At 48.8% G+C, this 22,500-nt stretch overlaps 4 protein-coding genes across 5 annotated transcripts in view; 3 read left to right on the top strand and 1 right to left on the bottom strand.

Annotated features, from left to right (window-relative positions):
• Positions 1–3,834, bottom strand: part of shroom4 (shroom family member 4) — a gene marked incomplete at its 3' end in the record, with an annotated part of 39,783 nt that extends 35,949 nt beyond the window's left edge. Inside the window, 1 exon segment of the mRNA XM_084451620.1 lies at positions 3,659–3,834. Coding sequence (XP_084307746.1) covers positions 3,659–3,781 — 123 coding nt within the window. The 5' untranslated portion in view covers positions 3,782–3,834.
• Positions 3,835–5,639: 1,805 nt separating this feature from the next.
• On the top strand, positions 5,640–7,286 carry bmp15 (bone morphogenetic protein 15; the record flags this gene model as incomplete). Its single annotated transcript, XM_084451619.1, has 3 exons — positions 5,640–5,913; positions 6,256–6,629; positions 6,867–7,286. The coding sequence occupies 3 exons, from the start codon at positions 5,640–5,642 to the stop codon at positions 7,284–7,286; spliced, it is 1,068 nt and encodes a 355-aa protein (XP_084307745.1).
• Positions 7,287–13,099: 5,813 nt separating this feature from the next.
• Positions 13,100–14,758, top strand: leap2 (liver-expressed antimicrobial peptide 2). The gene is made up of 3 exons (XM_084452371.1): positions 13,100–13,462; positions 13,803–13,972; positions 14,064–14,758. Exons 1-3 carry the CDS (start codon positions 13,385–13,387, stop codon positions 14,101–14,103), a joined length of 288 nt encoding a protein of 95 aa, XP_084308497.1. The 5' UTR covers positions 13,100–13,384; the 3' UTR covers positions 14,104–14,758.
• Positions 14,759–20,316: 5,558 nt separating this feature from the next.
• The window catches only part of phka1a (phosphorylase kinase, alpha 1a (muscle)), a 21,312-nt gene continuing 19,128 nt past the window's right edge, over positions 20,317–22,500 (top strand). For both annotated transcript variants that reach the window (XM_084452245.1, XM_084452246.1), the window contains exon 1: positions 20,317–20,575. In XM_084452245.1, the coding sequence (XP_084308371.1) occupies positions 20,498–20,575 (78 nt within the window). In that variant the 5' untranslated portion in view covers positions 20,317–20,497. The remainder of the gene's footprint in view (positions 20,576–22,500) is intronic.

The following is a 22,500-nucleotide window of genomic DNA, read 5'->3' as shown; positions in this document are numbered from 1 at the left end:
CTATGAATCGTTTCTGAATAAAATGATTCAGAATCGATTCATGAATCGCAAAATCGATCTTTTATTAATGAATGAATGAATAAATAAATGAAGGAATGAATAGTTAATTCATTCATTCAATGATTCATTCATTCATTTTTGGAAATCAGTATCGATACCCAGCCCTAGTATTGATGTGTTGCATAACTTGGCAGTCATGTAATTAAGGTTACAGCTAAAAAAACAGGTTTTAGTAACACTAACCGAATCGATATTGAATCGAATCGAATCGAGATAATCGATTCTGAACCTTGTGAATCGGAATCGAATCGATTCTTGAAATTTGAATCAATACCCAGCCCTAGTCCTGTGCAACCCGAGACGCAATGAAACTGAGTTTAGACAAGAAGCTGAGGCAGTCGCCCTGAACCGTTGTTGTTGTTATTTTCTGACCCCCCTGGTGGGAGGGGCCTTGACGCACACGCACACACACACACACACACACACACACACAAGCCAGGTTTGTTATTGTGGGGGTGTGTCTGTGAGGGTAAAGCCGGTAGGAATCTGTAGACCTGCTTGACTAACAAAAAGAGATTAGGGTTCGAGAGATGGAGAGATAGACAGAGAGAGAGAGAGAGAGAGAGAGAGAGAGAGAGAGAGAGAGAGAGACCGAAACATTCCCGCTACAACCTTACCCCTGCCTGTGTCCCTGGCACTGCCTAAACATGGAGGACGTGATGATGATGATGAGGGTCAAAGGTCACTTTGGGCAAAACTCCTTATCATCATGCATGAACACACACACTCAGATACATATTGACACACAGCGTATGAGGACAATGATAATGAAGCACACACTCTATCTCTCTCTCACACTCTCTCACACACACACACACGCACACACACACACACACACACACACACACACACACACACACACACACACACACATACAAACACGCACACAATAGCCGAACAATAAGCCCTCCTTTGTGGGCAGCATGTGTTTCAGGTTAGCTATTTAGCGCGTCTGAACAGAGCATGAGGCTGTATATCACGGCCGCAACCCCCAACAGAGGGAATTTGTGTGTGTGTGTGTGTGTGTGTGTTTACTAACTAGACCATGTGGTCAAACACTGAACCAATGTGGAGCGCATACCAAAACATAGCCAACCATACCGCACACAAACCACTACCTTTGCAACGGAATGGAATGCCACCATTTGGGGAACGTTCTAGAATTCAAGAGCCGTCTTCCTGTTTGACTCTTATCTGGTGACGATGTTCTGAAAGTCAGCTGTGCTAACTCAAATCGTCCTTCAGCCAAAATGGAGCAGTCCAGAATAGAGAACACACACACACACACACACACACACACACACACACACCAGCTCCGGTCCCGTGGGTCTATAATCTACTGAGACAGACACTTATGTTCATCTAGATAGCCAGTCAGTCTGGGGCTCTCTACCCAGGCCTGCTAATCAACCTCAGAGAGATGGACGCTGGAGATTACCAGGAAGAGAGAGGGGCAGCACATTGTGACGGGTGGTGAAATATCGTACGCAACACTGACCCATAAATACTGTAATGACATAAAAATGTAATCAAAATGTCTGATCAAGACATAAAAAGGCACACGCGCTCACGCAACCACACACACACACACGCACACACACACACACACACACACCAGAAGCGATTAGCTGCGCTGCTTGAGGAATGCAGACCAAATGGGTGACATCTCTCTTCTGTCTCCTGCTGTCGCCCCCATCCCCCTCCCCTAACTTCCCTCCGCTATGACCAGTGACACACACGCACACACACACGCACAAACGCACACACACACACACACCAACACACTCTAAAGACATGCTAAAAACACGTTAAAATACAAAAGAAACCTGTGTGTGCACACACACACACACACTAAAGGCGTGAGTCGGGGAATGTGATCTTGAAGGGGTGGTGTCCACTCAGACATCTTCATTCTAGAATAATAAATCAACACTGCGGAACACACAGCCTGGAATGCAGAACAGGATGACCATGGGAGGCCAAACACTACCCTGTACCCTTTCACTGTGTGTGTGTGTGTGTGTGTGTGTGTGTGTGTGTGTGTGTGTGTGTGTGTGTGTAGGATCTTGGCCTCTTGAATTTGTAGGTGCACCCTGTCTCTTGCTCTCTCTGCCTGTCTCCCTCACACACACACACACACACACACACACACACACACACACACACACACACACACACACACACTGAATGAATACCACACTAACTATGCATTGACTGGAACCTCTGAGAGAATTCCATGACGAGGATACTGAATCATGTTACTCCCTCTCTCTCTCTCTCACACACACACACACGCACACACAGGAACATAGTCTGACCTCTGTCAAAGAGACGGAAACTTCTAGAGCTAGCAAAAAGACAGAGACCGATCCTTTCATCCTCTCGCTCTCCCTCTCTGGCCTGTTCTCTGAGAATGCACGCACACACACACCCCCCCACAGACAGTCAGACAGACAGTCAGACAGACACAGACAGACAGACACAGAGATAGATAGATAGATAGATAGATAGATAGATAGATAGATAGATAGATAGATAGATAGATAGATAGATAGATAGATAGATAGATCTTCTCACACACGCGCAAGCAGAACACACTCAATCTGGCTCGTGGAGCTAACTTCTACTAGTCCCAGACATTTCCCTCAAGGTGGAGTGTGTGTGTGTGTGCGTGTGTGTATGTGCGTGTGTGTGTCTGTGTGTGTGTGTATGTGTGTGTGTTTCCAGATGAGCGAACCAGGCTTTTCCATTCCCTGGCTGGCCTGAGTGGCACCACTGAATTTAGACGTCACACACACACACACACACACACACACACGCGGAACCACCAGCACCGTGGGAGCGGAGAAAACCATCCCCGTCTTTATCGCCGCCGGAGCGGGAAAGCAGAAGCGGAACGAGGCGAGCCAACCTCGTGTCAAACCAGAGAACTGCTCTTATCGCCCCCCGTCGCGTCAGATAAAAGACCCGCTGGCCGTCATGTGAACGCAACAATAGACACAGTGTGTGTGTGTCTGTGTGTTTATCGAAGGATGCCCTCACATTTAACACCGATAGGCAACTTTGTTCTCACGAAACAATCTCCTTTTTATCGACGTTAAATCCCTGCAACATCTGCTGATTCAAACGGTCCGGTCGTGGTGGAGTTAGGGCCAGCCTAATAGGCCAGCGCTCCGCTCCCTGGGAGAATGAATGAGTGAGTGTCTGTGGGCTGCATTAACAACGCGTCGCGAGATGATTAATCGATTTTGGATTCCGTAAATGCGGCGGGTGACAGCTGACAGATATCCGCCCGGACACAAGCAGCCCTTAGACGAGAACAATAACTTCTCAGCCGCCCAAAGTAAACATAAGAGTGGACATTGGGATTCGGATTCACGTTTGGGAATCTCCGGGTTGGCTTCAGAACGTGGCTTTCAGAATGGAGCGGCCAGAAAGTTGCAACAAAGTAGCCAGCAACAGTTGCAGAAATGAACGCGAGTCACACAAAGGTAGTGACAAATGCGCTTATTTTGCACAATAGGTATTAAACTGACAACCGCGTTGAAGTCAAAATTGTTATAAAGGTTTACGAACAACAACAACATCAACAACTCACTTTAGTGATGATGAGCGGTTCGCCGTGCTCGAGCCCTCCTTTGAGCGTGAAACCCCACGGTGCGCCTCCGTTCAGCTGGACGTGGATGTGGTTGAAGGATACGAGCTGCTCAACCGTCTCCATTCCCAACTCTTTGCCGTTTACTCTCTCTCTCTCTCTCTCTCTCTCTCTCTCTCTCACACACACACACACACACACACGGTAACCCGGTGAACCCCGTGTTCACTTAACGGCGCTGCAGCGAGTGTCTATGTCTCCTCCATCACTAGTGTAGACTCATCGCCACAACGGACGGAATGCTGGAGTGAGAGAAAGATTGAGAGGAGGAGGGGGGCAGAAAAAAAAGTTTGACTTGACCCCCCCAAAAAAAACTTTTTCAACGGAGGAAGAGGTCTCCACGGGGAGAAGTCCCATGCCATTCGATAGAGACTTTGAGTGACAGGAGGGGTAGCCAGTCAGGAAGAGGTTTAGTCGTGGCCGACCAATGGGAAGTAAGAGGCGGGCACTGCCGGGTATCAACCGCCGCATTGTATTGCTGCAGTCGGTCCTGAAAGCGGCAACTTCAGCGAAATAATTGTATCAACACAGAACAGCCGCGCCCCCTCATCGGTAACCTGAAACCGTTACTTTGGGAGCCGGCCTCGTGTAAACGGCTATCAAGTCACTCTAGGCACCGTAGATCTACTGGCTAAAAAGAACAGAGGGAGAGGGAGAGAGAGAGAGAGAGAAGACTATGAAATAGGCTACTGAATGGGCTGACGTTACCATCTGGATAAGCCATTCATTACCTATCCAATGAGGGGGTACAATTATTTAAAAGGGTAATGTCGAGTTTCCTCTCCGCCCCTACCACCCCCCTGTGTGTGTGTGTGTGTGTGTGCGTGTCTGTGTGTGTGTGTGTGTGTGTGCGTGTGTGTGAGCGTGTCTGTGTTTAGTCCACAGTTCGGTTGATAGTTTTCCCACGTTTTCAATTCACTGTCTGGGATAATAACTGTTGTGGAATGCCTCTCACTGGCCCACCTCTAATTTATAGCGTGTGTGTGTGTGTGTGTGTGTGTAGGCTATGTGTGCATGTCTGTCTGTTGGGCTGTGGTGTGTGTGTGTGAGTGTCTCTCTGTCTGTGTAAGTGTTTCTCTCTCTCTGTCTCCATGTATGTGTGTGTGTGTATGTGTGCCTCTCTCTGTCTGTGTGTGTGTGTTCCCTGACCACCCTATCCTGCCACTAATCAGACGGCCGTGTGGTTCGTGTTGGATCAAACTCCTCCACCTGCATTCCAGTCCCGTGTACCTGCAGGCTAGGTTTGCACTACAGGCCCCCCCCCAGGGAGCTATTGGGCCATATAAACACCGCTCTATCTCATCTCTACACATTCCAGTCAACTACCAGACCCCGGAGCACCGACAGGACCCCCACCCCCCACCCCAGGCCCACTCAGCCACCAGGACCCCCAACACCAGCGCCGCCCCCCCCCCCATTATAATGTCAGTAACCAGAGCGAACCACCATACCACCGATCATCACTCAAATATTTCTAGCCTAAGTGACCTATAGGGCTACTTTGACCTAGGCCAATAAAACGTTACCAGAGAAGGGGTTACCTGGGCCTTTAGCCTGGCTCAGGCAAGGAGATAAGGAAATCATATCAAACCGACAGAGTTTGAATTGGGCCCATTTTAGGCACCTCCTGCGCGTGCGCGTCACGGGCCACATGTTTGAGTTAATTGGACAACTTTGGGCAGGAAGTTGATTGTAGCAAAGAGTTGGCGGTCGGTAACGGCGAGGCAGGTGAGTTCGCCACATAAAGCACGCCCTTCGCTTCTCCAGACGATGGTAGCCTGCCAGGTGGAGCTCGAGCGCTAGCTAGCACCGGAGGTTAACCATGAGGGCTACCCGCTACCGCGATTTATGCGACGTTTGTGTCCTCGTCTTGACATGTTCAGTCTTACTGCTGTGCTCCGCGTTCTCTCGGGCGACCGGCAAAATGGCCCCGTCCGCGGGGGTAACCAGTCGGGACCAACAGCATCCTAATCATCATCACCATCATCATCAGCATCACACAAAACTGAAGAGCGCGCATTACCGGCCGCTCACGGACAGTCAGAAGGCCGACCAGAGCTTGCAGTTCATGTTGGACTTCTACCGGAGAGCGGCGAATCCGGACGGTAGGCCCCGAGAGCACCGGAGGTTCGGGTCCAACACCGTCCGCTTGCTGCGACCCGCGACCACGATGGTGCGCTCGCAGTCAGCGTTCAGGGGTAAGACGACGGTTCATCATCCTTCAATTTCCAGTTTAACTTTTAAGGCCCATTACCCGTATGTTGGTAGGCCTACTGCCTCTATGGAGCATTAGGCCTAATAGTACGCTACATTTAGCTCGTGTGTAAATCCCAATCATTTTATTGATAAGAAAGGACCACATTTTGATGATCGCATTTGACTGTTAACTATAGTTTATCAGAAAAATTAGGTGATGAAGAAAGTTAATGCCTTCTCTCTCCTCCTCTCCGTCCATCCCTCCATCCTCCCCTCTCCATCCCTCGATTCTCTCTCCTCCTCCTCCTCTTTCCACCCCCCCACGGCTCTCACTCCTCCGCCAGACCTTCACTACACGTTCTCCGTCCAGTACGACCTCCGGGGACTCGCCATGGACCGGCTGGCCAGGGCCTCCTTCGTCCACCTGCGCTCCTCGTCCCCGCCCCTCCCCTGGCTCCCGTGCCGGGCCCGGGTCACCTCCACGGACCCCGGGGGCCCCTCCCCCCTCCCCCTCCTCCCCGACGGCGATCCGGTCGTCCTGGGTGACCGGGAGCGGTGGAGGGAAACGGACATCTCCGGCCTGGTCGCCCAGAGGAGGCAGGGGACTCGCCTGGCCCTCTCTGCCCAGTACCGGTGCACCGACCCGGGGTGGGGGAGCCGGGCGGGGGGCCCCCTCCGGAGCCCGCGGGGCGACGGGGGAGCCGGGATCGAGCGGAGAGTGAGGAGGGGGGCCGTCGCCCGGGGACGCCACCTCAACCCCCCCGCGCTGCTCCTGTTCCTGGAGGAGGAGGAGGCGGCGGCGGAGGAGGAGGGGGGAGGGGCGTTCAGGGGTTGGGCGGGGATGTGGGATGAAGAAAGGGGGGCGGGGGGAAGACTCGGACGCCCCCCACCGCCCCCCACTCGCCCTCGACGCTCCAAAGACTCCGCTAACCCCGCCTCCCTCAAAGACCGAGAGAACTCCTCTGCGACGGAGCTCGTCCTCTCCGCCTCCTCCTCTTCCTCCTCCTCAGGCACAATCATGTCGGAGGTCCCCAACTACAAGCGGAAGAGCTCGCCGGTCCGGTACCAGTGCAAGCTGCACTCGTACCGGGTGTCGTTCCAGGAGCTGGGCTGGGATTACATCATTGCGCCGCCCCGCTACAACCCGCACTACTGCAAGGGCGACTGCCCGCGGGTGCTCCACTACGGCCTGAGCTCGCCCAACCACGCGGTGGTGCAGACGCTGATCAGCGAGATGGGCGCCGGCGAGGTGCCTCCGCTGTCGTGCGTGCCGCGGCGCTACAAGCCCATGAGCATGCTGATCCTGGAGGAGAGCCGCAACGTGGTGTACCGCGAGTACGACGAGATGATCGCCGAGTCCTGCACCTGCCGCTGAGTCGGGGGAGGCGTCGTGTGTGTGTGTGGAGGGGCGTCTATTGACTTGAGGGAGGGCGCGTTCGGAAGGCATGCTTCGCGTTGCCGTGCGGCAACTTGAGGAGCCGCCCGCTCTTCCTCTCAACCCGATGAAGATGATGGTTTCTCTGTTTCTGCTATCTTTCTCTGTGTCTCTTTTTTAAAAGAAAGAAAAGAAAAACGTGTTAATGCATGTCGCCCGAGTATTGATCAGTTAATAATATAAGAAATGCACTTTGAATCAGGACCGGGTGCGAGGCGTGTATTTGTACATAGATGGATGGATGGATGGATATTTTGGGATCTACGCCCATGTGTTGGTATGGCAACTAGCCCACAGATAGTTTGACCCTGCCCTAAAAACTAGAATGGAAAAAAAAGGCGTTTTAAAAATGTGTGCGCGCTCTGCCCGCGCCTGTGTGTTTCCAGCGCTGAGTCGGCCTTTGTGGGGCTGCGGAGGTTGGAGGTTGTGACGGGGGGGGGTTTGCTGCTGCTTTTCCGAAACCACAGGATTTTGTACATACTTCTGGGTAGAGGAAGTGGCCTCCTAAAGCAAGCAGAGAACGCAGGGAGGGTAGGACGGATGAGAGGAGAGAAAAAAACGAGTGCAGTGGGGGGGGGGGGAAAGGGAGAAGTGCAATTTGTTAGTGAATGAGACTTCCACTGTTACAGAAAATAATAAATGGTGAAGCTATGATGAGTGTTTTGCCAGTACTGCACTGAAATGTACGTTTTATTATCATGAATGCAGATGAATAATAAAATAAAATGCATATTTTCTTTAAGTTCCTGCTTGTTTTTCTTATACCTCGACGGTTTTCAATCAGCTGTGTCGATCTCGGGGTGTCTGTTTGATAAAAGGGCAGATCCTGAACTCATCTACATTTTCCCTTGGTTTCAGGGATGTTAAAAAGGCATGTCAAGGTAGTTCCACACGGAACAGTTAACTGCTGTTAGAAGTGATACATGTCTTGCTCACCAGAGGGCGCTCATATACCATGTCTGACTCAAAAGCCTAGGTACCTCTTGCTCTCAATTCAATTCGAGGGCTTTATTGGCATGGGGAACTGAACTTTACATTGCCAAAGCAAACCACCTCAAATCACAAATGTTAAAAGTATAAATGTAAATACAAATAGTGCAGGGATACAGACTGATTGTCGGAGGTTGTGTTCTATTGGATGTCCTTTTCCTGTCACAACTGCTCACAAATCTTGGTGCTGTGTTTGCGCATTGCTTCACCCAGCAGATATGGAGGTTTTTTGTCATTACCAGAGGTAATGTTTTCGGTGGTGTGTGTATGTCCATCCGTCTGTCAGCAGGATTATGCAAAAACTACCAGACCAATTTTCATGAAACTGTGTGGAAAGGTGTAGCATGAGCCACCGTAGAACCCAATAAATTCTGGAGTGGGTTCGAATCACGGGGCGGGTCCACGAGCTGCCCAAACACAGCCGGGCCGGCCATTCACCTCCATTCATTTTTTTAGACTAGGACTATGCAAAAAAAACTACCAGACCGCTTTTCATGGAACTCAGTGGAGGGGTGTAGCACGGGTCTATTTAGAACCCATTACATTTTGGTGTGCACAGAGCCACGAAATACATTCAGGGGCAGAGGTCTGCGCTCTCTGAGCACCATTTTTAGTCATGTTTTCTTTTTGCCCCCCCCCCCCCCCTCCCCCTACCAGAATCAAGGTCTGTGTTGCTGTAGTGTACTGTGGTTTAGTGTGTCATCTCAAATGGACAATGTTCACCCTCAGGGAAAAAAATTAACATGATAAGGAACCGGAGATGGCCTAGTGTGAGGGTTAAATGTGTGATAAAGGTCACTGACCAAGGTAAAAAAAATAGTCTCTCACAGTCTGTGTGTAAGTGGGCTACTGTACTACGTCTGTCATCTCAAATGCACAATGTACCCCAGAAAAAGCCAGCTTTTTTTTTGTTTTTTTACACGCACACACACATGACACAAGTGGCTCGATCTGGCCTCACAGTCAAAAGGTCCTGGGTTCGATTCCCGCTTGGGACGATGTTGGCACTGGGAACGTTCTCCCCAGGGTTGTCGGGTATTCGGGTGGGGTATCTCCTGTGTGGAGCCTGCATGTTCTCCCCGCGTTCACATGGGTTCCCCTCCCAAGAACCCCGATATAAAAACATGCAGAACAACAAGTCGCTCTTCAGTCCTGTCCCTGACCAGGACTTGGACTGAGCACTTGGACTTGGTCCACTGTGTTGCCTCTGTGTATGAAATGTGCTACACAAATAAAGTTTGATTTGATTTGATACTCTTGTCTGCGTTGTGTTCAACAGGACAGGGCAGGATTCGAACCCATCTCCCGCTTGGCAGGCAGATTCACTGACAGCTGTGCCAATAGAGACGTCCGTCATGGACAGTCAGTTTCGCCAGTTTCACCAGATACTCTCACGTTTCTCTCGGTTACATGAGGGCCAGTGTGATCAAGGCGCCTGACCTGGGCCACACTGCACTGAGAAACAGTAAAGGGAATAGAATCCTATTGCTTGGATCCATTCCAGAACATAGCGCTGTGTTCCTGCTCTAGAAGGTGCGGAATCTTCCGGAATCCTAGGTCCAGGCTGGAGTGACTGGAAGAGTGTGAGGAGACGCTTACTGGAAGTCCCAGAGCATGTCTCTGTAGACCCGAGTGTGTGTGTGTGTGTGTTTGTGTGTGTGTTTGTGTGTCCCTTGTTCTCTGCGCACACTAGCCAGGCCACTTCCCGTAACTGTTTCAGGAGTGGTGCACCCTGGGACGTCAGGCTAAGAGCCAGTGTGACACTCCCCGAGAGAGAGAGAGAGAGAGAGAGAGAGAGAGGTGAATAAGGAGAGAGAGGAGAGACAGTGTGAGAAAGATTGAGAGATGGAGTGAGAGCGACAGAATGACCAGTGACATCACCACCACGTGTGTCAACATCTGCTGAGTAAGTGTTAATGCACTCAGCGTAGCGAAGCCCGAGTAGGATAAACATTACATTACATTACAGTCATTTAGCTGACACTTTTATCCAAAGCGACTTAAAATATTTGCATTTAACATAGGAAAAGCCAATTTACTACTTGCCAAAACTCACAAGTGCATTTCTTTTCTAAAGCAAGTGACTAAGATATAGTGCTATAGTGCAAAGTTCAAGAATAGCAAACAAAAAATACAATGTAGGTGCTTAAGAGGGAGGATTGTAGTAGTACTTCTTGAAGAGATGACTTTTGAGCCTGTGACGAAAAATGGGCAGAAACTCTGCTGTCCTGACGTCAGTGGGCAGTTCGTTCCACCACTGCGAGGCCAGGACAGAGAAAAGTGACCATATCGATCGACCGCAGGGGCCTCGGAGTGACAGGGCGACCAGTCACCCTGAGGTAGCAGAGCGTAGCAGTCAGGAGGGGGTGTAACGCAACCCCAGCATCACAAAGCATTGTGGGGTATCAGAGATACGTACGGGGGTGCGTTTCAGGCTCCCCAGGTCTGGCCTGGCGTGGGGGGGCAGGGTTCAGGTTAAGGACAGTGTTGTCAGACATTTGTCCGTGTGCCATGGCTCACAAACACGCAGTCATCGGTCAGCAAAGGTTAACTGTAACACTAGAGATAACTAATCTGTGTCTCTCTCCTCTGTCTCCTGCCAAGGTCTCTCTCTCTCTATCTCTCAGTCAGTGTCTGTCTCTCTCTCGCTCGCTCTGTCTCTCTGGCTTAGATGCGGTTGTACATATTGTTCTTTTTTCTGTGTGTGTGTCTGTCTGTCTGTCTGTCTGTCTGTCTGTGTCTACATGCTTCTATGTGAGTGTGTGTGTGTGACTGTGCGTGTGTGACAGTGTGTGAAGCAAGGCCCAGTTCCATGAACTGCTGTGTACATAAAAATCTATTTGATGAAGAGATTCAGTGAAGTTCATCACTGGTGTTCTCATGTAGTCAGTCAAAGTTTGAGGTTCAAAGGTCAAAGAGGTCAGAGACATTGCCTCAGGTCTTCCTGGCGTGGAAGAGACGTGATCAGTCTGAATTGCAATTCAGCAATATTCACTAATAAGCAAGCAAAAGCAAAAAAAAGTTGTATTCTCTGCGTTTTGTTATTTTATTGAGCCCTGTCTGAGACAACTTTCACGACAACCGTTATGAAGGGCCCTTCGAAGGGAGTAGCCTACTTTTGCACCCTTTCGGATTGGAACGCCCTTCAATATGGCGGCGGCGGGCGAGGCCACGACTATGTGCCCTTCAAAGGGTAGAGCCTTAGCATTTGGAATACAGCCTCAGTGTCACGTGAACTTGGCACAATAAAGTTTTCTGCACTAAATTTCCCGAATCTGGAATTCTGTGGGTGCAGATCTGGGCGCCAGGCTCTGTGTGTCAGAGTTTAGCCTCTCAGTGAAGCAGAGACAAACTAACACCACGTTCTGATGAGTCAGCTTGAATTGTGGTTCCGAGGCGACGGGTGGGGGGGGTGGCGGATGTTGGAACGGGGTTGGGTTCTGTGATGTGATTTGTCTCTCCCTAAGGTCTCAGAAACACGCACGCACGGGCACACACACACACACACACAGACACACACAGAGTTCCCCTATGCAGGGTAACGCTGAGTCATCCGCGTTTCAAGCTTCAGACACAACCCACATGTCTGTTCTCCAGCCAGCGCCATACACAAACAAACAATCCCACGTCCCCATCGCCTTCCTGTACCGTACCGTACTGTACGTCATCACTGGAACTCTTTCTAGTCGGTTCGCTGCGGATCTGTGTGAGTGTCAACAGGCAGATCGTGGATTCATAAGGAATTTTAGACGTCTAATTTTCTAATCCTAGATTAAGACCAGTCCTAAAACTCCTACTCTCCTAAAAGATCCTTAGTTTAGTCCTTACAACAGGTGGTCCAGAATATAGACCGACTGACCTCCTAACATCCGAATGGCGATTTGCCATTTGGCCTTGGTGCTTATACCTGTCCGATCCTGTCCAAGTCTGGTGTAGTTGGTGTAGTTGGCACGTGTCTCCAACCTTTGGCCTAGTGACTGAGGGTACCAAACCCTGAACAGATGTATCTGGGTTGGCTGGTGGATCGTGGGTTGATGGGCCGTAGATCATCTTTACTGTGTGCAGCTAATGCTTTCACAATGGACTTTGTGTGGTGGTGATGATTTCCATGTGTGTGATTTCCGTGTGTGTGTGTGTGTGCGAGAGAGAGAGAAAGAAAGACAGATAGAGGGAGAGAGACAGAAAGACAACAGACAAAAAGAGACAGAGAGACGCAAATACACACACACACACACACAGAGCCAATCCACAGTCCCTGCCACCCAGACAGCGCCTCTCCCTCTGCTTGGAGGCCATCAACACTGTGATATATCTTATCTCACAGCAAGGACAGCACACTGACCCACACCATATCTGTCAGCCCTCCGTCCCTCCATCCCTCCCTCCCTCTCTCTCTCTCTCTCTCTCTCTCTCCCCCTCTCTTCTCCCTCGTTCCCGCCTGCAGGTGAACGTTTGTCTCACGGTTCACCTGGCTGATTGGAACCAGATCATCGGATTATCAGCAAACCCGTGCCTTCACACAGGGAGAGCCCCAGGAGGCGCACACACACACACACACACACACACACACACACTGAGGGAGAGAGGGGGAGATAGGAAGGAAGAGAGAGAGAGTGAGAGAGAGAGAGAGAGAGAGAGAGAGAGGTGGAGACAGAGAGTGTCAGACCAATGTCCTCACACACAAACACACACACACACACGCACGCGCGCACGCACACAGCTGGTCTCCTGGGCCCCAGTAGCGACTATAAGAGGAGGGCGCTAGTCCCTGCTGCTGAGGTTACTGCTGTGTAAAGTTGCTGAGAACACAGACCTGCTACAGACAGAGAGACCTACAGAGAGACCTACAGCCAAAGAGAGATCAGATATCCAGAACCCACAGCCAGAGACCTCGTCAGCCTCGTCACAATAGACAAGACGCTCCCCCCCACACACACACAAGAGAGACCTGTGGTCATAGAGATTCCGGAACCCTTCCAGAAGCTGTGAGAATCCAAGTCCGGGTGTTCCGACGTTCAGATCCGTCATAATCCTCCGTCAAGCTCAACATGCAGAACCTGAGAATCTCCAGCTGCAGAGCTGCCATTGGCTGGGCTCTGGTGGTCTTCCTGGTGCTGGCTCAACAGGTAGGAGACTTCTCATGCAACACACACACACACACACACGCACACTTTATTCCATTGGTTTCTTCTCAAGCTATAGATAACATCTATAGAATTGTATTGTGATTATAATTAAATAATCTACACAACTATCCATCCCTGTTGTATCGCTGTTGTTTTTTTTGCATTTCAGTGTTAGCTTTTTAGAACCACACATATGTGATTAGATAAGAACTGGATGATCCTTTGACTGTCTCTGAATATGAATTGTCTTTCTGATTGGTGCATGAAAAAATGACATCATAATTATTATCATTATTATTATTATTATGTCTTAAAATCATAACATTTGTGTGCCTGTTAGGTGTCAGCTGGTCCCGTCCCCCCCTCTGGGGATGTCCAATCAGGTTCTGAGGGCGGGGTTAGAACACTGAAAAGGACGGCTCGCATGACACCGCTGTGGAGGATCATGGGTACCAAACCGTTCGGGGCGTTCTGTCAGAACAACTACGAGTGTTCTACCAATATCTGCAGGTAACACACACACACACACACACACACACACACACGCAAGCGTGAGTCCATATGACTTCAGATTAAATCCTCCCCCCTCTTCTCTCCCCAGGGACAGGCACTGTGCCTACAGCCAGCCAATCAAATCCTAGACGTCAGAGGCGCTGAACTGACGCAGCCAATCGGCTTCTTCTACATCCTTTCCTCAGGGGCTTCACCTCCTTCGTGTTCATCCCTCTTTTCCTGGGGTCCACCTCTATACAGTAGAGCTCTACACTACGGTCTCGCTAGACTTTTTGAGGTTTCTAACTGAGATAAGGGATATCATGACATATCTCCATGCAGACAGAACAGTGTGTGTGTGTGTGTGTGTGTGTGTGTGTGTGTGTGTGTAAGTGCACAACTGATGCAGTGAGTGGCGTTTTCATGATGATGATGATGATGATGATGATGATGATGATGATGATGATGATGATGATGTTGCAGGTGACTAGGACGCATAAACAAAAGTGACTTTCCCAGCTACAGTATCTCCTGGCCTTGAACTTGAACACACTGATAGAGTCATTAACTCCTCCAGAGTGGTGACTTTTGCTTGTGATGGGGTTGATCTTTCTGTGGAAGGATCATGACCTCACATGGCAGTGTGTGTGTGTCTGTGTGTGTGTCTGTGTGTGTGTGTGTGTGTCAGAGGAGAGAATGAACAAGGGTTTATGATGGCCTGGAAAAATAGAATGGAGGGAATGGGGTTAATAAAACGTGTGAAAAGATGGGTCACTGACCCATAGATTAAGAGAGAGAGAGAGAGGGAGGGGGAGGGAGGGAGAGAGAGAGAGAGAGAGAGGGAGAGGGGGAGGGAGAGAAAGAAAAGAGCAAAAAGATCTATTGAGCTAGTTCACCAATACCTAGATAGTTGTTATATGCATGCTCATATTTTATGTCTGATATCATATTTAACTAGTATTTAACAAAACGTTATTATTCAACACATACATTAAACTATTGACAGTATATTATTTGTAAAATTTAGTGGTTTAACACAATACAACCTATAGCATGCCAATATATATTTTTACTCTAATTTGTATTCTTTCTTGTATTTCTAACTTTGAGACCCAACAAGTTGTAAGATCTCAACGTTTTTTTAAATTTTCATTTCGATTTTAGTAATCAAGCAGATGAGTTACATGACACAACGTTTGGTTTGGGCCACAGCCATTTTTGGTTACATGCAGAGCCTTAAGTGTATGTGTGTGTTGAAATGTTTGTTGAAGTTCACAATGTGAACACTTCGTTCTGTCTGAGTATGTACTGTAATCTTCTGTAAAAGCAGGATGAACCATACAAGAGCACTTCTTCGGTAAATAAACTCAATAAAAAGCACTTTAACACCAAATTAATGGCCTGTTTGTATTTACCAATAATGAGCAGATGAAGTACAGTTTAAGTACAGTATAAGTACTCTGAAGTACAGTATAAGTACAGTATGAGTACTCAGAAGTACAGTATAAGTACTCTGAAGTACAGTATAAGTACAGTATGAGTACTCAGAAGTACAGAATAAGTACAGTATAAGTACTCAGAAATGCAAAATTGTCCTCTCCTCCCTCCCTCCTTTCATATAAAGAAATATTATTTCAACACTGTAAGTGACATATTCTCAACTCAGCAAGAGGCAAAAGGCAGTGGATCCAAACAAATGTCAGCGGTTTGGCTTTGATTGGTGTGTCGTGTGTGTGTGTGCAATGCATGTGTGTGTGTGTGTGTGTGTGTGTGTGTGTGTGTGTGTGTGTGTGTGTGTGTGTTTGTCACATTTTTGATGACTCCCCTCTCTGGGGCTTTTCCTTTCGAGACTCCAGGCGTTGAGTCACACAGAGCCAGCATGTCTCCAGAGCTCCAGGGAGGTCCCCCTATTCAGCCCAGATGTTCTCCCCAGCAACAGGCCTCGGTCCTGGGGTACACTGCTCCCAAGGAGGGGGGTGAGGGGACAGGATAGGAATGGAGAGGAGGAGAGAAGAGAGGAGAGGTGCGTTCCTGTCTAAAGGCGCGCCACTATTCGACAAGCTACTCTAGTGACCAAGCTGTTCACGTGCAAACAGAATGACGCGCACTGTTCATCATTTTTACCTAAATAACTTGTCCGTTTGTTTGCAGAAGGAGTTGATTGCAGTCTGAAGACAGACTTATTAATTAGAATGCATATTCAATAGCCGAAGCAATATTCATTGGAATAGGATACCTTTGCAGGGAGGTAAGAAGAGGAGAGATTAGGATTGGAGAAGAGGGGAGAGGAAGGGAGTGGAGAGGAGCAGAGAAGAGAGGAAAGAGGAGATGAGAGGAGGAGAGAGGAGAGGAGGTGAAGGGAGTGAGAAGAGAGAGGAGTAGGGGGGAGGAAAGCCATGTCTGTCTGTTTGTCTCTGGGTCGGGAAGAAGAACCAGGGATCTGTCTCCCTCGGGGGGAGCCTGGCCAGCTGCAATCCCAGCAAGAAGAGGCCTTCTCTGAGTAAAGGGTGGCCCAGGCATGGCCCTCTTCTGGAATGTCTGGAAGACCCCGCCCCGGACATATCTCAGTTAAAGTCCCACTGATTGTCAGACACCTGAGTGTGAATTTTTTTCTCCGCATTTGACCACAGTGGTGATCTAACCCCCCAATTCCTACCCTTGATGCTGAGTGCCAAGCAGGGAGGTCCAATTTTTATAGTCTTTGGTATGACTCGGCCGGGGATTGAACCCACAACCTCCCAGTCTCTGGGCGGACACTCTACCACTAGGCCACAGAGCCAAACTGCTTCATTTCAACCTTTGCCACTGTATGTAGAGCTCTGAGTCCATAATCAACAAGGAATCAACAAGCAGTCAACAATGCAGCAGGGGCATGAATTGGGGGAGTTCAGTAGGCGAAGGGGTATCTTTTAGGAATGGAATGTGTCCCCTATGGTCGCTGTCCCATATGAAATGCTTTCTGTGTCCTTGTATAGTCAGACGAATCAGACGTTACTTTAAGTACAGAGAGAAAGACAGAGAGAGAGAGAGAGAGAGAAAGAGAGATGAAGAGAGCAGAGAGAGAGAGAGAGTTGTTATGAATTGTTTTGTCGTTATATCTTTGTTGATATCCTTCGCTTTTTCAATATGCAGTTATTTTTAGTGTTCACAACGACAACGGTCGGTTTCAAGGCTGTCCTGGCGCCTCGTCTTGGGGTCCTTTCAAATGTGCTACGAGTAACTTTTAGTCTCCAAAATAACCAGCCGTCCTTGAATATGAATGATTCATAGAAATCTATTAAAACCGCTAACAATACATCCCTCTCCATAGAAAACGTGGACAAGATGAGTGGCGGATACGGATATAGGTTGCAGCATGCATCCGACCAGCCTTTTAAGCGCTCCTATTTGATTGTGAGTGTGTGTGTGTGGGGGTGGGGGGGCTGACAATTGAAATATTCGGGGATACAACTTCAACTAGTGGCTGATGTGTCACATGTCACATATTTATAGATTCTCTTTATTTTGCCTTAATGTTCATTAAATTATCTTCGTGATTGAGTCTATTAGCCTAATTGTAAAAAAAAAAGAAAAGAAAATAGTTCAGTGTTAAACTATTGGCTGATATAAACAGTAGGCTATAAAAAGTATTCACCCCCTTGAACTTTTTGACTTTTTATTGTGTTACAACGTGGAATCAAAATTGTTTTAATGTCCTTTTTGTGTCACTGATTAACACATCATACTCTACAATGTCACAAAAAAGAAAACATATTGACATATGTTCCTAAATTAATTACAAACAAAATAATTGCCACTAGCACATTTGTCAGCAATGTGGCCTCTGTCTTTGTGAGTTTCCAATCCCTGCCGCAGAGAAGCATCCCTAACATGATGCTGCCGCCTCCATGCTTCACGGTAGGGGTGGTGTTCTTAGGTTGATCTGCAGTGTCTAGGCTATTTGATCTAGGCCATGGGTCCTTGACCACAGACAAGAACAGACCTTTGGTGGCTAGGGCACTAGACCATGGGCACTAGACCGACCATGCACCAGGGCCGTCTGTTTGGGTGAGGACCGGTGGGAGGAGGATACGTGTCTCAGCCCTGTACTGCCACCTGGTGGCTAATATGTGATGTAAGTGACAGGCACACTCATTGGTTTAGTCCGATGTTCGCCTTGTTCTGCTGCACCTCAAATCCATCACAGACCCCCTGCACCCCACAGAGCCAACCAGGGGCACCACTCCCCCACCTCGAGGACATCTACAGGATCCTGAAGGGCAACGGGCTGTTCTCTCTGCTTCCAAAACAACCAGCTCAATGCTCTTAAGACAGTGGAGATGGTTCTATACTTCAGGAAGAACCCCCCCCCCATCATCCTGAACGACTCCCTAGTCATCTCTGCGGAATCCAGTGGGAGCGAAACATCAGCTCCAAGGCACAGCAGAATGTATTTCCTGAGACAGCTGATGAAATACAACCTGCCAAAGACGATGATGGTAGGCTACTCTTATACACCCCCATTATCGAGTCCATCAGCATCCTCATCAGCAAGGCTCGTGTCCCCCCTCTGACTCTCCCTGACTCCCCACCCCTAACTCCGTCACCGCTATACTTGCACAAGACTGCTGATTGTAGGCTACTGTAGCCTACATAGCACGCACCGGCACCACAGTCCCATATGGTATCAGGGCTGCCAAGTCTCACGCATTGAGCGTGAGACACACGCATTTCAGGCTCTTCTCACGCTCACACGCCACACATAACAATTCTCACGCGGAGAAATGACCAACCCTTACATACTACAGGCCCGTAGCCAGGGGGGGATCGGGTGGATCGAACGAACCCCGCCTCACGACCAAAGGTGCAGAATTCAGGGCAAAAGTCCTTCCCCCGTCAACAACTCGCCCGACAATCACAATAAAAATGATCAATCCCCACCGCTGTCAACAACTCGCTCGACAATAAAATTAACGGGGAAGGGGATAAATCTCACTCCAAGTTTTTGGTCAAACTTGGCAGCCCTGCTTTATGGCAACGTCTTTCCTAGTGGCTAGAAATAAGACGGATGACCGCTTACGGCTCACTACGTCTAGTAGGCTACACTGTCAGAAATGTAACCAAAAGTGCCAATCAAGGGATTTTAGAACTCAACTGTGACTCACAAAGTTGGTAGTTTTGTCAAAAGAGCCTTGAAAATCGTGACGTCACAGAGCGCCCTTGTGACGTCGGCCAGAGGGTGTATAAAAGCCAGAGAGCCCCGGAGAGAGGGAGAGTGGAGGAGGAGGAGGCAGAGAGACAGATAGAGAGCGCGCTCTCTCTCTCTCTCTCTCTCTCTAGCGCTCTCTATCTTTCTCTCTGTCTCCTCCTCCTCTCTCTCTCTCTCTCTTTTATAGGAGGATCCTGTCTATCTCTTTCTTTTCCTCTCTTTCTCTCTCTCTATCTCTCTCTTTTATAGGTTATAGAGAAGGAGGAGGAGCCAGAGAGAGAGGAGGAGGAGGAGGGAGGATGAGCCAGAGAGATAGAGAGAGAAGGAGGAGGAGCCAGAGAGCGAGAAGAGGAGGAGGCGGGCCGGCGGGCCTCTCCTCCTCCTCTCTCTCTGGCTCCTCCTCCTCTCTCTCTCTCTCTCTGGCTCATCCTCCCTCCTCCTCCTCCTCTCTCTCTGGCTCCTCCTCCTTCTCTCTCTATCTCTCTGGCTCATCCTCCTCTCTCCTCCTCCTCTCTCTCAATTCAATTCAATGGGCTTTATTGGCATGAAAGAACAAGTGTTCATATTGCCAAAGCAACCGTGGAATTACAGAAATATACATATAAATTAAAGTCTTATACATAAAAAGCTAAATAAATATCAGTAACTCAAGAAAAAAAGGAAAGAAAAAGTACTCATCCTCTTCCTCCCACAAAAGCTCCAGTACATCCAGAACAGTGCTGCCAGGATCCGGATGGGAGTGTGTAAATACCATATCACCCCTATCCTGGCATCTTTGCACTGGCTCCAAATCAACATCCACATCACATACACATTATTAAACACGCAAGCTCGTCGTTGCGGAGTGGGATGGTCCTGTTTCTGCACTGTGTTGCCTTGTTAACCCCCCTCCCCTAGCGATTCAGCCCCATGGAGGTATAATTCAGCCCCGACAAAATGTAACAAATTGAAACGGAAGCAGTGGTGGTGTGTTGGAACACTGCGGATTAGGTAACACCTCCATGGGTAACACCGAAAACGTGTAACCTTGACAATTTCTTGTTGTTACTGCGAATGTCATCATTTTTTATTTTTTAAATCTTGGAAAATACTTTTTTCAACGTGCTTCATTCAGATTGTGAGCCGTGACGTCGACGTTTGTGGGCGTGGTTAGTGACGTAGTTTCCATTGACAGGAGAGTTGCGTTCCTTCGATGTTAGGCTATGTTGACCGTATGAGGTCGGTTTTAAAGTGATTTATCTTATCATATATTGCAGCCAAAGCTCAGAAAGGCGGACGGTATGATTGCAAGAAGTTGAAGGAATTGAAGACTCCCTCTTGCTCGATATTAGACACGGAGCACCGTCAATATCAACATGCGAAGCCGAAGCAACTCGGGGGTAAAACTCGACAACTACGCCCGGATAGTTCACCAAACTATACTTCGCCACCAAGTGAGTGTTGTGTGGACATGTATAGAGTATTAAGTGTAGTTTAGGCGTCGTGTTACCCCAAATTGTGACTCTTTCCGCTGTTGCACCAAAGCATGCGTGTTGTTTACACAGTGTGGCCATTGTCCATGTCAAAGTCATCGTTATCCAAGTAGACTAATCTGATAGGGCATAATGCTTCATGTATTCGACTTGTATAAAGTTGGCATAGATAGGACAGAAAGTAGCCTAGTCTACGTCAAGGTGCATGCCAGACATGACATAATCCTCTTGACTAGCCAGCTGGCATCTCAACGTCTTACTTTTCAACATGGGTGAATTAAGGTCTTTCAATCAACGCTGCATCACTATTGAATTTGTTTTCAATTTTGAAAGGTGAATCAACGTTGAAATTGGAACTTTGTTTCAACGCCTTATTTTTCAATTAATGAATTTAGCCACGGAGAGCAGATGCGTGAACCTTTTTTCATTTGATTTTATTTGCATAAGAATCAACATTCACATGTAGGCCTACAGCAGTGGCATTGCACACACACACACACACACACACACACACACACACACACACACACACACACACACACATTGTGACAGCCTTCTAACAATACTCCAGCAGAAAAGGCTTTTAGCTTACTAAAGAGTTACAACCTCTGCAGCGTAATACGAGCCTAACTGTGGGATGACAGTATGACTTAGCTAAAGACAGCAGCCTGCAGTGGATTTGTTGCTTAACTGCTATTTCCTGGCTGCAATCAGTAAGAATACTGTGGGTCAAGTTACAGTACACACACACACACAGATACACACACACACACACACACACACACACACACACACCATGTCTGCCTGTGACTATCTCATCTGAATCTGCTTCCTCTCTTCCACGGATCTGATAGTGATAGGACAGGTGAAAGCAGCATAGTACAGATCTATCCAGTCCTTGTATCTTTCAGTGGTCACAGAGAAGAACGGAGGGGGCCATTGAGGGTCAGTCGGTCAACCAGTCAGTCAGTCGGTCAACCAGTCAGTCGGTCAGTCAACCAGTCAGCCGGTCAACCAGTCAGTCGGTCAACCAGTCGGCCGGTCAACCAGTCAGCCAGTCGGTCAACCAGTCAGTCGGTCAACCAGTCAGTCGGTCGGTCAGTCGGTCGGTCAGTCGCGACCGTCAGTCAGTCAGTCGGTCAGTCAGTCAGTCAGTCAGTCAGTCAGTCATAACCACCTACAAAAGGTCAGTTCATCACAACAGACCATTCGAACTGCACACAGAGCAGAGCGAGACGGTATCCAGCCGCAACGCACTTCCTTTAAATCTAATATGTCAGAGACAACGAGAGGAAACCTCTGTGTTGAAACGGCAGCAGGGCCTCTGTGTTGTCTGCCTGTCAGGCTGTGCTTCAGCTGCGCTGCAATGCCGCCTGCAGCTGGACATTATCGATGGCCTCCTCCTCTCCTCGCTCAGTGGCCTTGTGGTTAGAGTGTCCGCCCTGAGATCGGGAGGTTGGGGGTTCGATCCCCGGCCGAAGGGATTGAAAGACTAATAAAAAAGACTAATAAAAAAATGGTACCCAACGCCTCCCTGCTTGGCACTCAGCATCTCGGGTTGGATTGGGGTTACGTCCCTGTGACATACTAGTGTCATGTGGGTGTACTTGTACATCAAGCTGCCTCACGGTAAGGAATCAGGAGATAGACTCCTGCCCTATGGGCCTCTAGGATCGAGAACCATTGGTTCTCAAGGCTACTTACTTACATACTTCCTCCTCTCCCAAACCATCGCCCTCGACACCATGTGCCTTTCAGGAAGAGGTTTAGACTGGCCTCTCTGAGCTCGCTGTCACTGTCAAAACACATACAGCGTACCTTTCCCCTTTCACCTTTGACCCCTCCGAGACGGCCTGTCCGCCTGACCCGACCTTTGAACTTTCCCC

Source organism: Borostomias antarcticus (genome assembly GCF_949987555.1).
Source record: "Borostomias antarcticus genome assembly, chromosome: 17".
Taxonomy (NCBI): Eukaryota; Metazoa; Chordata; class Actinopteri; order Stomiiformes; family Stomiidae; genus Borostomias; species Borostomias antarcticus.
Note: the sequence above shows the minus strand (reverse complement) of the source record. Positions and strands in the feature narration are given on the sequence as shown.